Source organism: Rhopalosiphum maidis, chromosome 3, assembly GCF_003676215.2.
Source record: "Rhopalosiphum maidis isolate BTI-1 chromosome 3, ASM367621v3, whole genome shotgun sequence".
NCBI lineage: Eukaryota > Metazoa > Arthropoda > Insecta > Hemiptera > Aphididae > Rhopalosiphum > Rhopalosiphum maidis.
The window spans coordinates 7,069,593-7,085,891 of NC_040879.1; the positions used below are offsets into that span (position 1 = coordinate 7,069,593).

The 16,299-nt window shown below is 26.9% G+C and overlaps 1 protein-coding gene and 1 long non-coding RNA gene across 7 annotated transcripts; one reads left to right on the forward strand and one right to left on the reverse strand.

Annotated features, from left to right (window-relative positions):
- Nucleotides 1-789: 789 nt before the first annotated feature.
- Nucleotides 790-5,336, reverse strand: LOC113556501 (tigger transposable element-derived protein 4-like). Of its 3 annotated transcripts, none has more exons than XR_003405536.1 (4): nucleotides 5,159-5,336; nucleotides 4,995-5,088; nucleotides 4,798-4,908; nucleotides 790-1,794 (listed from the first exon to the last, which is right to left on the reverse strand). XR_003405536.1 is itself a non-coding variant. In XM_026961473.1 (4 exons), the coding sequence occupies exon 3, from the start codon at nucleotides 4,441-4,443 to the stop codon at nucleotides 2,938-2,940; it is 1,506 nt and encodes a 501-aa protein (XP_026817274.1). In that variant the 5' UTR covers nucleotides 4,444-4,908; nucleotides 4,995-5,088; nucleotides 5,159-5,336; the 3' UTR covers nucleotides 790-1,794; nucleotide 2,937. The 3 variants fall into 3 exon arrangements, 2 of the variants coding, with proteins under 2 accessions (XP_026817274.1, XP_026817275.1); XM_026961473.1 differs by having other exon boundaries at nucleotides 2,937-4,908; XM_026961474.1 differs by having other exon boundaries at nucleotides 2,937-4,908; nucleotides 4,980-5,088.
- A 128-nt stretch (nucleotides 5,337-5,464) lies between these two features.
- Nucleotides 5,465-13,079, forward strand: LOC113556680. 4 transcript variants are annotated; one of them, XR_003405543.1, is made up of 7 exons: nucleotides 5,465-5,687; nucleotides 5,766-6,213; nucleotides 6,860-7,022; nucleotides 7,086-7,165; nucleotides 10,046-10,151; nucleotides 11,852-11,893; nucleotides 12,284-13,079. It is a non-coding gene; the product is annotated as an uncharacterized LOC113556680 (long non-coding RNA). The 4 variants fall into 4 exon arrangements; XR_003405541.1 differs by having other exon boundaries at nucleotides 6,860-7,018; nucleotides 10,046-10,168; XR_003405540.1 differs by having other exon boundaries at nucleotides 6,860-7,018.
- The last annotated feature ends 3,220 nt before the right edge of the window (nucleotides 13,080-16,299 follow it).

The window sequence follows — 16,299 nt, forward strand, 5'->3', positions numbered from 1 at the left end:
TATACATTGAGTAAATAAAAAAAACCTGACAAAGTTACTGTGCTACATAGTAGGTGCACCTTATCATCGAGTAAATCACTGTAATGGATGTTCATTACTATATTGTACAATTTTATTTATGGGATTATGATTAACAAAATTACATTTACTGGGTACTATGTGAAATAATGTTTTTTTTCTAGTATTAAATATTAATGGGGCTCTAATGCCAATAAGACTCAATAACTCAAGGCAGTTTATAGTTCCGTTAAATAGCTTGTAAAAAAATAGTCAATCATTATAATCACGTCTATTAGCTAGAGGGGGTATTTCATACAATAGGTAGTCGGTATATTAAATTAGTAATTTATTTTTATATTTTATAGTTATTTTATTGTTGGTTGAACTAATTTTCATCAACAAATCTTATACACTATACAGTAATTATCATAATATTATAATATATTATATAATGTTATTATAGCTGACAAATATCTTATACTTATATTAAAATATGAAATATTTGTAAGCCATAATCAATGAACAATATTTTAAATTCATGTATTCATTAAACAACTGAAAATGAAATTGTAATAATATCAAGAAACTAAAGCTACTAAACAAAAAATTTTTATATATTATGAAATAAAATTTTAATTTTTCTTGTCATACAATTATTTATATTTTTAAGTATTTAAGTATAATTATTAATTAATATTCCTTATGAATATATTATAAATTATATAGGTATAGAAAAAACAACTGTTACAAAAATATATTGTTGAGGATATACAATTAATTTTCCTCAATTTTTAATATAAATAATATAACAGATATAGATACACGCATTTTAATTAGATATATATCTAAGATTCAGCATATTTAAATTTTATTTGTAGCAACATTTTTACCCTATAGCAGGATATGTTAGAATTTTACATACAATTTCAATCTTTTAGGTATAAATAGTATAATATGAAGAATTAACCTAGGTTTCAAGTAATTGTGAAACCTAAAAAATATTTAACGATAATTTTGTTTCAATAATATTAGATTAGATATATTTTATCAAAAGTACAAACTTTATTCCATTTAAATTTAATTTGTCCAACTATGAACAGTTGTGTGTAACTTAAAAATGCTGGACTGGCAACATTCATTACAATACCGGCAAGCCATATTATACATTAATAATATTTTTATCAGATACAAAGAAAATATCTTAAATATAAATATCAGTACCATGCAGTAAATGCAATTTTAGGTAGAAGAGTTTTCATCACAGTATCATTAAAACCATAATCAATATGATTTGTTAACTAATTATACGTAAATAACAAAAATCAGTGACAAAACAGCTTATATCCCCATCAAATTCTAGATCAGATAATAAATATACATCAAGCCTTCAGTAGTATTTCTTGATTAGTTCATAAATCAAACATATCAGGTTCAAATTTGTTATCCAGAGGCCAAACAAAATTAGTTATGCTTTTCCAATAGTTCAGTTCTTCTGAATTTAACATAAAACTCATCATGAAATTTTATAAATTATTTAAAACTCTTTTCAGAAATAGGTATAAATCTTAATTACAACTTATTTATTTATCTTTTTCAAAGTGGTTTTTCATCATATTCCTATTGAATGCTTATCATATAAAATATGTACCACCTAATTATAGCTTTCTAGTATGATTTGAACTGATTTGTAAAAAACTATTGTACCCTTGACCATTATTCAAAAACTAATTTTCTAACAGCTTTTTCTTGAATAACATATGGATCTATAAGTTCTTGCCATCTTTATACACAAGTCTGTAATCAAAAAAGGTATCTACATTAATAAGGATTAATATATTTACATCAATTTATTAGGTAGAAAATAAAAAGATACCTACTAAATACTAATAATGAAATATATGTTTTAGTTGAAGAATTGAATAAGCTACTGGACTACTTTGAAAATGAAGATCTATCTTATGTACGACACAGAAGTCAGTAAAAAGTTACTACATAACTATAGTCAACAATACTTTCCATTGGAGTCAGAACAGAAAAGTCCCGTGACTAAAAGTAAACTTTATTAACCCCTTAAACTAGCTCAACAACTATAGTCAATAATCAATATAAGACAGACATACAATTTGTCGTTACTCGTTAATGATCCTCAATATGTTTGAAATCATTTAGTAAAACAATGGAGCACAATTCACAATACCAACTAAAAACTCAGATACACGATATATTGGGTTTTTAAATGCTCATAATAAACATGATAGGTATATATTAAAAATACATTATAGATTAGATATAGTTACAAATTATACATTATACAAACACCATTATTTGTAAATTATTTACCTATATCAAACCTAATAGGAACTAAAAAAGTAATTTAGTAACGTGATAAGTATTACTTATTAATATAAGTTTTTATTAATATTGGCATATATTTTATAATATTTAAATGTGAAATGTTACTTATATTATAATGTGTATATATGTATTTTAAACTATATAATATTGTACATTTGTATATTGGCTAAATTATTCATTGAATGAAATAAAATAATTAAGAACAAACATGGCTTATCATAAGCAGGACCAAAACTTATACCAAAACTTGTAGATATTTTGGAATCGAATACTACATTACATTTTTATAATTATATTAGTATCAAATAATACAATTTTCGTATGCAATATCATTACACCTTATTCAAATACCAAATGCCAAACGAAATACTAGGCAGTTAAGAATTACAATGAAAACTCTTTATAATGAATCTGAAGGGACCAAGAGATTTCTTTCAGTAGAGAGTTTTTGTAATAGAAGATTTAAAAAAAATAAAATTTTAATTATTAATGTATAAAAGTAATATTATTTATCACACACATCATTATTTTTACATTATATTGTATTTACTGTATTTACATATTATATTTTATACAATTACTTTATTTAAAAAAGTTTGTCTTTTTTGTTTGGACTTGTTTATTTTGCCAATATTTTTTTTGTATTTTTCTATGAATTTGTGCCATGTTTTGGGATAACTTTGGATCATCTTCATGAAACAATAAGTATTTTTCTAATAATTTAGCCGCATCAAGTGCTTGTTGAATACTTGGTATTGTGACTTTATCAAGTTGTTCTTCCTCTTCATCTTCCTTTTGTTCCTCCTCGCTTTTTGTTACTGCATTTAGGATTCCTTCATCAGTTAACAATATAGTTGTAACCAGGTTCTCGTCTATTTCTACATAGTTTTGTAGATCCTCAGGAGTAAAAGTATGCAGAGTATTGGACTGAATAATCCACTCACTCAGAGATATATCATCTTCTTTCTCAAATTGTTCAATTTCTCCTTCAGCATTGGCCAAATTACTTCGAAGTCCAGCATGACGAAAAGAATGCCGTATAGTTTCTGCTGTTACCTCTTCCCAGGCTTTACTTAAGAAGTTCACTGCATCAAGCATATTGATAGAGGTATTGCCATCAGATTCGATAATTTCCATCAATATTTTCTTTTTATAGTGGCCTTTCAAACTTTTCATAACATTTAAGTTCATTGGTTGCATGATACTACGTGTGTTAGATGGAAAAAATGTCATTTCTATGTTATTAAGATTAGATAGATTGGGATGAGCAGGACAATTATCAACAATTAACAAAATTTTTCGCCCCTTTAATTCTGCATCCCATTTTCTTATTTCTTCTTCAAAAAGTATTGATGTCATCCATGCTAAATTATTTGCTTTATAAGTGACTGGCAACCGTTTAATATTTTTAAAACATCGGGGGTTTTTTGATTTTCCTATTACCATAATCTTTCTTTTTTCAGTGCCACTCATATTAGCTGCTACAAACACAGTGATACGTTCTTTAGAAAGTTTACCTCCCATGCATTTTTCCCCTTTGAATTTTAATGCTTTATCTGGGGTCAATCTGTAAAAAATACCTGTCTCGCCAGCATTAAAAATATCATCCGGAGTGTACTGTTCATTCAATTTTGGCCATACATTAATTAGCCAGCTGTTAGTAACATTCAAGTCAACATTTAATGCTTGTCTACTTATTTTCCCATAGGTAATATTGTGACGTTGTTTAAATTTTCCTAGCCATCCTTCCGAGGCCTTGAAATCTATAATACCAAATTGTTGAGCAAAATGTTCAGCTTTAGTTTTCAAAACAGGCCCAGATATAGGTACATTATTACTACATTGTTTATGGAACCACGTCACCATAGCCTTATCCAAGTCTTCAAATTTTGGTTTTCTTATTCTTTTACAAGAACTTCTTTCTGTTTCAGCCTGCAATATTTTAACCTTATTTTTCCAGATAGTAGCAATAGTAGATGGACTAAATCCAAAACGTTTCCCGACATCACTTTTTTTTTCACCTTTTTCAATTGCACGTATTAAAGCGACTTTTTGATTAACACACAGTGTTTTTCTTTTACTAGCCATAATGAATGTAAGCGCACTACTGTGATCATGCGTTTAATGTTAGACTTACTTTACATCAATAATAAAATGAATATATTTAATACCAATAATAATGATATTATTACGATATTAAAAGTAGATAATGAGAGAATGTAATCGTTCTTGGAAATTTTGGCATTTTGTCGATTACTTTTATAATTTACAATACGATAACACGTAAATTGTATTACGAAACATAAAATATTGTTTCATTATTGAGAGTGACTATAACGTTATAGAAAATGAATTGGCTAATGTGTTATAAAGCAAACCAACCATTATTATGTAATGTTTGCGTTATATAGAGTTTTTTGTTGTAAAAAGTTTTCACTGTACCTCGTTTTCAATACTTTCAATAAAAGATTTTGTGTTTCCAGAGATTTCTTCAGTTTCAGAATTCCCTTCTAACATTGATACACCACATATATCGATATTGCTAAGGGAAATCTAAGGACAGATATTTTAATGTAAATAATAAAGAAATTAAAAATATTTATCGCGAAAAATAAAAATATTACTTATTTTAATACTACCTTAACCGCATATGTATAATATTTAATTCACGCTTGTGCAGAACTAATAAGAAATGGTTTGATTTTTTCTTGAATACTTTCATTAGATGGTATTCTAAAATAATAAAAATAATTATTAATAATTGTGTAAAAAAAATTAATATTTTAACATAGACAATAATTACTTGTAAAATATTATATTTTCATAGATACTTTCTAAATTTCTGGTACGACCACATAATACATAGCTATGCATATAAATACAGTATAATAATGTTCGTAAAATCAAGTACTCGACAACTTTTCAACTTAAGAATATTCAAATTAATAGGACGTATACTTCGATGGGCTCAAATGTCTCGATGTGCTTGTATCACGATTCATAGCTGTAGATACTAATTAGTGATAGCCGTGGCTTGTATCAGTAGTGTGATAATATACTATCTAACATTAATAAAGTATAATATTATGATAAACATTATTCGTGAATTCGTAACAAATACTTTTTTGTTTTAAACACATCAGCCTTCAGGTCTCAATTTGTTGTGTGCAGTGTGCTTTACATGAACTAATACATGCTGCACTACGAGTCTACGAATACCAAATCGTCTTCAAATTACGACACACGTCATATAGTGTACACTATAAATTAGACGGTTCACTTGTATGTTGGTTTAAAACTACCAACAGTTGTAGTAGTCTGTGCGTTAAGATGTATGTAATGACTGTTTTTTGTTAAAAAAATCATTATTAATGTTTGTTAACCGTCGGTATTGTTTTACTTTGTATCAGACCGATGAACGTCACAGGAAAGGTTATATAAAGCAGCAGTATTAAATAACTACATGCTTTTTGATGTCAGTTGTAGTATTCAGTCAATAAAGCATTTTTATAACAAATCCAAAATGATGTTTATAACAAACCTCTTTTTCATTTCTGAGACACACCAAGTCATACATTCTTGGAACCAGCAAGCAGAGCAGTCAATTGTGTTCAAACGAACAATTCCAGAGTATTCAATAAGCATATCCATACACAGTGTATGTCAAAAACATTTCTCAACATTTTTGTTTCATCTATTTGAAAATCTCAGAAGTAAACATGAAAACTATCAACAACAAAAAGAGAGATCATGCGAAAAATCAACTGAATTTTTTAAATAGTTCAAAATGTTTAAAGACCAAATATACTTATAGGCTCGTGTTGTCTAGCTTAACAAACAATTATAGACTCTACTAAGGTAAATAATACATAATATTAGCTGGATTTATATGTCTAAAAATTCAAATTATTATAATCTATATTAATTGCATTAAGAAGACCCGCATGTATTGTCTCTGTCTTAAAATACACAACATAGCAAATTTACGCTCAGCAGATTACATTTAGGTCCATTAGTTTAAAAATTAAAGTGAATCAACCTACTATGAAACTTGATGGTAAGAACATTATCTGTGTTTTTATGTTAGTTTTTTACGATTATTCAGTTTTTAAGTGAGTTATGAGCATTTTTAATTTACGCTATATTATATACATTTGACTTACTAAAAAATTGAACTATCGTAAAAATCGACATACAAACACAGATAATTTTCTTACCATCAAGTTTCATAATAGGTTGATTCACTTTAATTGTAATTCACCTAAATGTAATCTGCTGGGCGTAAAGTTGTAATGTTACGTACTTGCGAGACAAAGACAACCCTCTTAACCTGATATTAAAACAAATTTATATTAGTATATTTGTATAAATAATTTTGTTAATTTAAATATTGAAACTTTTCTATGGTACCTTTTGTTTTAGGTCTGTAAATATTTTATATTTGCTTAACATAGTTTTGTTATTATTTTAATTGTTAATGTATTTGTATTATAACCAATTACAGATACAAAGGAAAATGCTATCTACCACACATTACTAAGCCATATATATTGTTGAAACATTTAACCACTTAATTTCACAACAAATACTCTTCAGAGATATGAAAATTGGATATTACTAGTTATGTGGAATTGGTTGGTCTAGGTTTTACGAAAAGCTACATGTTGGTATAAAATACATTAAACTTAATAATATCTTTATATCTAAAATTGTTTCAAATATGTTTTTAGAACAGAAGAAAAACCTAGCTATTTTATAGAACACCAGAATATACCCACTAATATTCATATCAGATTTCACAATTTCTTAAGTAAGTATGTTTAAACTAAATGGCAAAAAATAATTTACCCAGCTGAAAAAAAAAATTATTAACAAATTATGATTTATTTATTAAAATTAACTTAAATTTTAAAATAAAATATATTAGATGTTAATACGTCAACATTATCAATATCTTAAATAGGAAAATGATAAAAATGTAACTCAGTTGTAATGAGTAGGTGGATAATTAAGCTAGCTTTAACATAGAATATTAATGAGAGAGATTCGATATCACACCCAAACTGTATAACAATTTGAATCCACAAAAGCGTCGGCGTGAACAACTCCAAAATTTCTTTTATTTTTAACTTTTCTCCAAAACTATTATAGTTAAAAAGTTGGTTGATAGCTTATTAAAAAGGGATTATTAAGTAGATACAAAATGTGGGATTAAAAATTTTTAAAAAAAATTATTTTATTTTTCACAGTTAAAAAAATAGTTTTTTTTTGCTTTATTTTCATTTAGCATGGTAGATTACCAAAACTGGAGAACGGATTTTATTATTTTGGGTTTTGTTAGATTCACATTGTCAAGGAAAAGTACTGTGAAGATTTTCAGAACTTTATCTTTAATCGTCAACTTACTACAAAACTATAAAGTTGAAAAACATAAAAAACGCCCAATAAAATGGGTTTTAATTTTTTTTGAAGCTCTGTAGTGAATTAACTATAAAATTAAAATGTTCACTGCACTTCTCCTAGCCAATGTGAATCTAACAAGATCCTAAACAACAAAATCTGCTCTCCAGTTTTAGAGATCTATCTCACTAAATTAAAATTAAAATTAAATACATTTTACATACATATTGCATACAATTAAAAAATTTCTAAAAATTGAAAATCAAGAAAGTTTACTTCCCGTTAATGTTTTTTTATCAATAGTTGATAAATAAAATCCAATATTTTTAAAAGTATAATAATTATATTTACATAAACAGGTATTTCAATATTTAAAAATAAATATATAACTTGTATATTGGGTACAACATTTATAATATTGTACTAGTTGTAAAAGAATTATTCAACATCTGAAATTCTGTACTTTTTAGATTTTTGTATCTCATATTGTTTTTTTTTAATTATAATTATCAATTATAAAAATAGAGATTCTAATTTCAAATAAAGGTGGTTAAATAAATTGTGTTATAATAGTTATTTGTACATAGTTAAGCATATCATCTTGTTGTATTTTTATCGCATCCACATAATAAAATCATCCATTTCATGAAATGGACAATACTTATATGGTGTACTTTGTGTAATTATTTTAAAACAAAATTGTTATGTTATTTAGCAATAAATAGCTTACATACCATACTTTTCAATAAAGATAAAGATTATTTTTAACAGGGAAACAATAACTGACGATTTTGATATTAATCAAGTGTTATATTAGTAATATCAAAAGTTGATAGGGGACCTACAGATCCTCCAAAAATAAATTATGTGATCACAGAACAAAAAAAAGGATTGAATAAACTGAGAACAAAATACAGTTTACTTAAAGGATGGTTCAGTAGTGAACGTTTGAAAAAGTCAACAACTCAATATTTCACTACTGATCAAGTTGATGAAAATGTTGAATTTTCGATAAATGATTAAAATAATTTCAGGAAGGCAAGGACAAAAATCCTTGCCAATCAAGTAGGTGTGCTTGTTTTAAAAACAATTTGGTAACAGTCAATGCCATAATCAATTGTCATCTTAAAATAAATAATAAGGAAGAAAAATTTATATAGGTATAGTTGATTAATTATTATTTAATTGATTAAATTAATTATTTTGTTAATAAAAAAATATAAGTAATATAAGTATAGTTAATTTCATGAATATTTCATAGGTAATACTGTTGTTAATTAAAAATAATATACGTACGAGTATGGTTTATAAAAAATAAAATAAAAATATAATGTAATAGATATGATATAATTTATTATGGCTATAATTATTGTTATATTTTTGTTCATAGAACAATATAGAAAACTTAGAAAAGTGTAGTTATAATGCTATGATATCTGGTTTTATAATAATTACACAAAATGTACAATATAACTAATATAAGTATTGTCCATTTCATGAAATGGATGTCCATATGATGTATTTTAGTCAAAATGCACAATCTGGACGAATTTTACTATCTGGATATCCAGTTCTTGAAATGAATGATTTCACTATTTGGATGCGACATTTATATTAGATGTTGATCAAATTCAAAAATATGGTCTCTAATCAAACTTTTTGATTTTACTTTGAATTGAAGGATTGAGTGTGATGTCGAAGGTCAAACTCAAACTTTAACATTGGAGTCGATGAAAATATAAACTATATTGACATAATACTCAAAATAAAAAGAAACAACAATAAACACCTGAACATTTTTGGTTTGAAACGTTTGACATGTTAAAATTTTTTAAGGTTCATACATTTTTTATTCGAGTTTGGTTCAGTTTGGTTTTTTGAAAACTTGGTTCGACTTTTGTACTTAGAACTTAACATCTAATGTTTGATTTGACTCACCTCTAATAGTATAATTCTATGTTACTAGTATTGGCTTTTTTTTTATCGAGGTATATATTTTATCTTGTTGGATATTTTTTTATAGTCTTTTTTACAGACTACCATTATATGAACTATTTATTTATGAGTAGAGCACGAATTTCTATATAAAAATATAATTTTGATGGATATATGCATAACTATAAGAATAAGATATGTCAACAATTCATAATACAAAGAGTCTGAATACTAAATTTTATTTTGCATATACATAAGAGCATATTTTGATATTAAGGAAATAAATTCATATAAAATCATATTTTTGCATATTTCACTAATCAAAAATATATATTATGTATTCAAATATTTCCAGGAGGCAGAAATGAAAAGAAATATTTATAATGCAACCATAGACCTTATAATAGATAATCTTTCTATGATTTCAACTGCTGCAATAAAGACTACTATGTTAATTTAAGGTGACACAATTGAAGGGGTGAATACTTATTTATTTTAACAAAATATAGTTATTTCATTTATTATTTTAATTTGTGTGTTATTTTATTTGTAAACTTAACATTAAAAATGTAATGTTTATTAACTATTATCTTACTAATGTTATTATTCATTATTCATTATTTATATTTATCAATTTTAATGTTAAAAAATTAAATTAATAAAAAAACATATTTTTAAGAGAATATAAGCATCATATTTTGGCTATTTTAAAAGAATATAAATCTACTTATGTGCAATTTTATTTAGGTATTTTAATTATAAATAATAATCAGGATAAATGGTGATTGTTTTTTCCATTGATGTAAAATTGGTAAAAATATTAACTGTAAATATTCAAATTACATTAACATTACATAAAATTAAAAATGATAATATAAATGTATAGATTAGCAATTACTTATTACTACATGTATTTGTATTTTATTAAATTTAATCAATTATAATCAATACTTTTAACCTATTATAGAGTAACAAAACTTTAAAGTTGAATTTTGTTTATTAAAACTTATAATATAATTCTAAAAAAACATTTTAATTAATAAAATTTCAGAATTTAGTTAAAATTTAATTATATAGATGTTACTATGACTGTCCGTAATTGGTGAATGCTGACAGTCATCGGTTAATGTTGTCGTACAACAATGTCATTGGTAAATGTTGGTATATTGATTAAATTTGTGTCGTTGGTAAACATTCACTAGTGAATGTAGACTTTATATAAGAATATTAGTAAATGTTGATAATGTTGATATTATTTAATTTAATTTAGGAATAAAGGAAGAGTCATAATTATGATACAGTATCAGGTATCTCATACTATCTATTCTAGTACCTATGCAACATAAGGTATTGTACAAATTGATAATTTTGATAAAATGTTATGTTATATTATGTTACCTTGCTATCATTTAGTATGATATTGTCATTCAACGTAGTTATATCTTTTATTTTATGCAATTTTTTTTTAAATGGAAAACATGCGTGAAGTATTTTAAAATACATGTAATAGTTAAGTATTTAAAAAAAGACATGATAATTCTTTTTTTTTTATCAGCTAAAAAATATAAACTTTTAATAAGTGAAGAGAAAATTTCAATAGATAAATCTAATAAACATAAGTTATACATTAGAAACCAGTTTTCAGTGTGTAAAGAAAATTTAATGTCAATCATTGATGTACAAAGGGATCAACAAGTAGATTTAATTAAACATATGTTATTTCTATTTTATAATATGAGATATATTCAACTATAATACTACTCGTATATAATAATATGTACGAATACGTATCTAGTTCAATATTGACCAAAATCCTAATGTTAATGTCAACATCAACTAGTAAATGTTGATATTATTTTAATTTTTCAACATTCACCAATGTATTGGATGTATGTAGACATTTGCCAGGTGACTGCCTATTGCGGACATTCTCAGTACCATAAACCAACTAGTAAAATAATCTTGTACTTTCAAATTTATATTTTCTGGAACCTATGTAATTATAATTTATGCCTATTTTAACCTACCCATTTTAGAAACAATATTTACTAATAGATATAGCCTTATCATTGGTAATCAGTCAAACATGTGTTCATATTTATCATTTTAAATGCAAAATATTTATCAAAATTCTAACTCAGTTTATTATTATTTTTTTTAGAGATAATTCAGTTGAACGGCTAACAGAAGTTCAAAAGCTCAAGTAAGACACATATATTTTAAATAAATATGTTACTGAGATAGATGATAATTTTGGAATTATCGTGATTTCCTAATCATTGTTGACAATAGTTGAAATAGATAGGAAATGTTGGACATTTCATAGTTTTACCGAAATTCCCAATTACAAATACGTATTAGACTATGTTATAAATCCATATTAAAACAAATAAATTGTATATCTGTTTTTAGTTTAATTATGAAAAATACCATAATATGGTCATTATATTATATAAAGACAAGCTAATTTGATGTTATAATTTTTATTGTTTTTAATAAAATTGAATGACAGTATATAACATGTATTGGTTTGTTTTGGTATGAAGTATACAAGTATAATAAAAATAGATGGATTTTTTTTTTTAAATTCTAGGTACTGAAACACATCTACACAAGATCGGAAATAAATCATTATAAAGCAAAATTATTGGATGTAACTGCTGTTTTGAAATCAGTAGGCCAAGCAGAAAAATCAATATCACTTTGAGAGACAGCTACTATAGTGAATAGTATTTCAGGGGCACAAGGGTTGTAAAAAAAAAAATATAAAACAAATAGGTGTGCTTGTAAATCAGCATCCAGAATTTTTAATCTAAATGTTATGAAAATGTGTTATGTAAAAAAAAAAATACACAAATTTAATAAAGATATCTAAGAAATAAAAATTAAATCAACTGCTTTTGTATTATATTTAAATAATTTACTTACTTTTCTTAAATATGTAAATTTACTGTGTTTTGTGTATCATTGGCTGATATCGTTAGGAAATAATAACATGTAGGTACTAGGTAACTAGGCAATGATATTATTTCCTCCCCCATGCTCCTATAAGGAATGATCATTATTTTCTAGGGTTTGTTGTTATCGCCTAAATGTCAACATTTCTGGTAACATATATGAGAGTAAAATCTATTTAAAGATTTATTGAATTTTAGTTGGTTAAATTATTTCAATTAAAAAGGACAAAAGGACTTCAAAATCAGTCACTAACTTCTCCTATATTTCTAAAGTTGTACTTTGGTGTAGATGCATCAATATTAACAATTATCTGCATGACATAAAGTCTATGTATTCAACGAGTCCTAGCCAGTCCACCAGCAGATGATTCATTTAAATTTATTGATAGTTAAAAAACAAATGTTTATTTATATTACTGATCTTATTTTATGTTTTCATATTACCCACATTTTACATTATACTTAAGTCTTACAAATTAATTTAGTTTTATTAACTATCCATAGTACTATCATATGGAAACAGTATATGTTAGATATTATATTTCATATTTTGTAAACCAGTTAATTTAAATCCTGTTTTTATACAAGTAAGTAAAATATTGGCTATGCTTTCATCCATATTCCATTTACTAGAATGTTAAGTACTCGTGCCCATAAAATATTTATATTAATATATGTGCGAGTTTTATTTTTTCTAATTAATTACAAGTTACAAGTTAATATTACCTAGTTATTATTTAAATTGTTTTTTTTTTATAGTATTTAGGTTTATGTATGAATAATTTTTTTGATGAAAAAGTTGTCCTAACATAAAAAATATACAAAATTATGGTATAAGATACTAGATAGTAAGATTACAACTATGAATTATTTGTAAATGGTTGTTATCATTGTTGATGTTTGAATAGTCCTTTGGTATTTCAAAATGTTTTATGAATATAAATTATTTTAAACATTGAAGTTAAATAATGTTTATATATAATTAAACTCATCATTAATAATAATAATAATATATTATATAGGTATATAGGGGGGATAGGTGGACAGGGGGGCAGTGGCGTCATTTGGGGTATGCTGGGTCTGCATATGAATACCTAAACTTTATCAAGATCCAATTTGGCCTGACTATATATTTTTCTGCGCCTTACAAAAATTATTCTTTTTTTATATATAATTGATCTCAAGCATCGACATATTTAATCAAAAGTTGTTAATGAACACATTTTTGACATATTTAATGTATTTGACCAGGCACCGGGAACCCACGGCCCTCGGAACTTTTTGCTGTGGCCCATCAAATATATTTCATGGTGTTTAAAATTTCAATTTTATATTTATATATCTTAAATTGATATAAATAAAATGTAATTATGACTATTATAATATATCTAATTTCATGAGATAAGCTATGAGCGAGAACGTAATCTAATGGTATTTAATGTATATATATATATATAACATATTATATTTTTAATATTTTTATTTTGTATGCGACCCACAATGAAAAACTAAAAAAAATTATGGCCCGTGTAGGTAAAAAGGTTGCCGACCCTTGTATTTGACTATACAAATGCTGACTTTCTTCATACAGAATATGTTACTGTTGATAAGTTCTTAGACCATTACGGAAGTTTTCAAATTAATTCTTTAAGCCTGCCATCAGAATTTTCTTCAATTAAGCCAACATTAGAACTAGAAAACATGCCTCAATCAAAATAAAAATTAATATTGTTTTAAATCTACCATTTGCATTTCCTGAAGCAATAAAAATATTATCTATAATGTTAATATTATTAGTGATAACTGCATCAAATGAGCGACAATTTTCACTGAAAAGGATAAATACCGTTTGTTTTATTTTCCATACTATCTATAAAATATAAATACGTAAATTTAAGATAAAATAATGTACATAGGTATTAACCTGGGATTATTAGGTGTATATAGAATAATGATATTATATTAAATCATTATTTTGATGAAGAATTATGAGCTTAGCGAGAACATTTTTTATTTGTAATAACTAGTATATTATAATATATTGGCACGCTGGAAATTTTTTTGGCCTGCTTTGTTGTTAGCATACCTTTGAAAAAGTTGAAATGACGCCCCTGGAGGGGGGACACTTGCCCCCTTGTAGCGCCACTTCCGCCCGCCAGATCACGAGTACACGACGCACACATGCGTAATGATACGTCGTTTAGATTATGCTGTATTCTAATAACATATTATACTGTATTTAAACAATAGAAAATAAAAAAAATTATGTGCGGAGTTATGGTGATATATTATAAAATGGGCACAATGCACGCGCGTTGACGGTGTACCGATAATAACATCCAAAGCCGAAAATTGCATACAATTTTAAAGTATGAAATAAAACGCCGCACGCCCACACTAAACATTTAAATATCATTGTTTTCAAAGTGTCGCGGTTGCCTAGACAGAAAGTCGGGACACGAGGATACGCGGTACCTACCTGCTAATACGCACACCGTTCAAAATTACGTGTTTATTAAGTATGAAAAAACTGTCGGTACTGTTGTGCGTTATGGGAAGTCGATAACACGGGGAAAAATTAAATAAACATTAACAGCATTGAAAACGCGATAGTGTGATACGCGACTGTACGGTGAGCAACACTCGTACAGAGTGGGTAATACTATAGAGAGAGCATTACGGCCGCGGATTTGAAACGGACAACTCGTAATTCAAATGCCACCGTATTAAACGGCAAGTGCCGTTGAACTATACGATAATGCGTGCTACAATATCATGTTATTGAAATTCGCGGTGACGCAAGTAGGTACACAAAAATAATTACTATGACGAAAGAGATAATATTTCGAATACAAAATCCAAAACGCGTATACCTATTGATAATAATATGTGATACGACTGATACAGTGATAAGTATTATTATTGTTCTGCGGTATTATAAATGTTATATTATACCTGGGCAAAGTATTAGTTGGAATAGATTGGTGGGCTGGCAGCGGCGGGGGGACTACGTGGTCTGCTAAGCTGTTGAGGAGAAGAATATAGCTAATATCATAGTTTTGGGTAGGTATAATGTAATATTATGATGAATAAAATTATGAATTAAAATCATCATATGGTACGCTATCTCGTGGCTTATGGTTTCGGCGAGCGAGCGCCGTCGAAACTGGTAGGCTTCACTCTCCGAACGCGTACGTACCGTACGACAGGCTCGCTCTATACTGCTCGACGGCAAAACGACACGACATCCGTTGGCGGACATTCACTACTCGCTATTTAGTCATTACCGCGATTATAAAGATAGTACGATCGGTTGTCCGTCTGTCCGACGAATCGCTGCACGTTGTCCCCGTCATATTCTCACGGTCGAACAATATTCTTTAGCAGTTGACCTCAGTAAAACATTAATCGCGCATTATATTATATCGCCATAGCTACTACTCACGAAACGTGTAAACCATTTTTACAGAGAGCGCACTCGGTCAATTGAGTACTTAGCCGTTTCGACGAGCAAATTTCAATTGCTATGCGATGTCGTTTATAACACGACCCGTCGGGCAACCTTTAGGTATATTAATCTTTGCCGGCGGTCACTGCGTACGAGATACGCGTATTTCGATTTACTTTTAAGCGGTTTGCTGGTAATTATTTA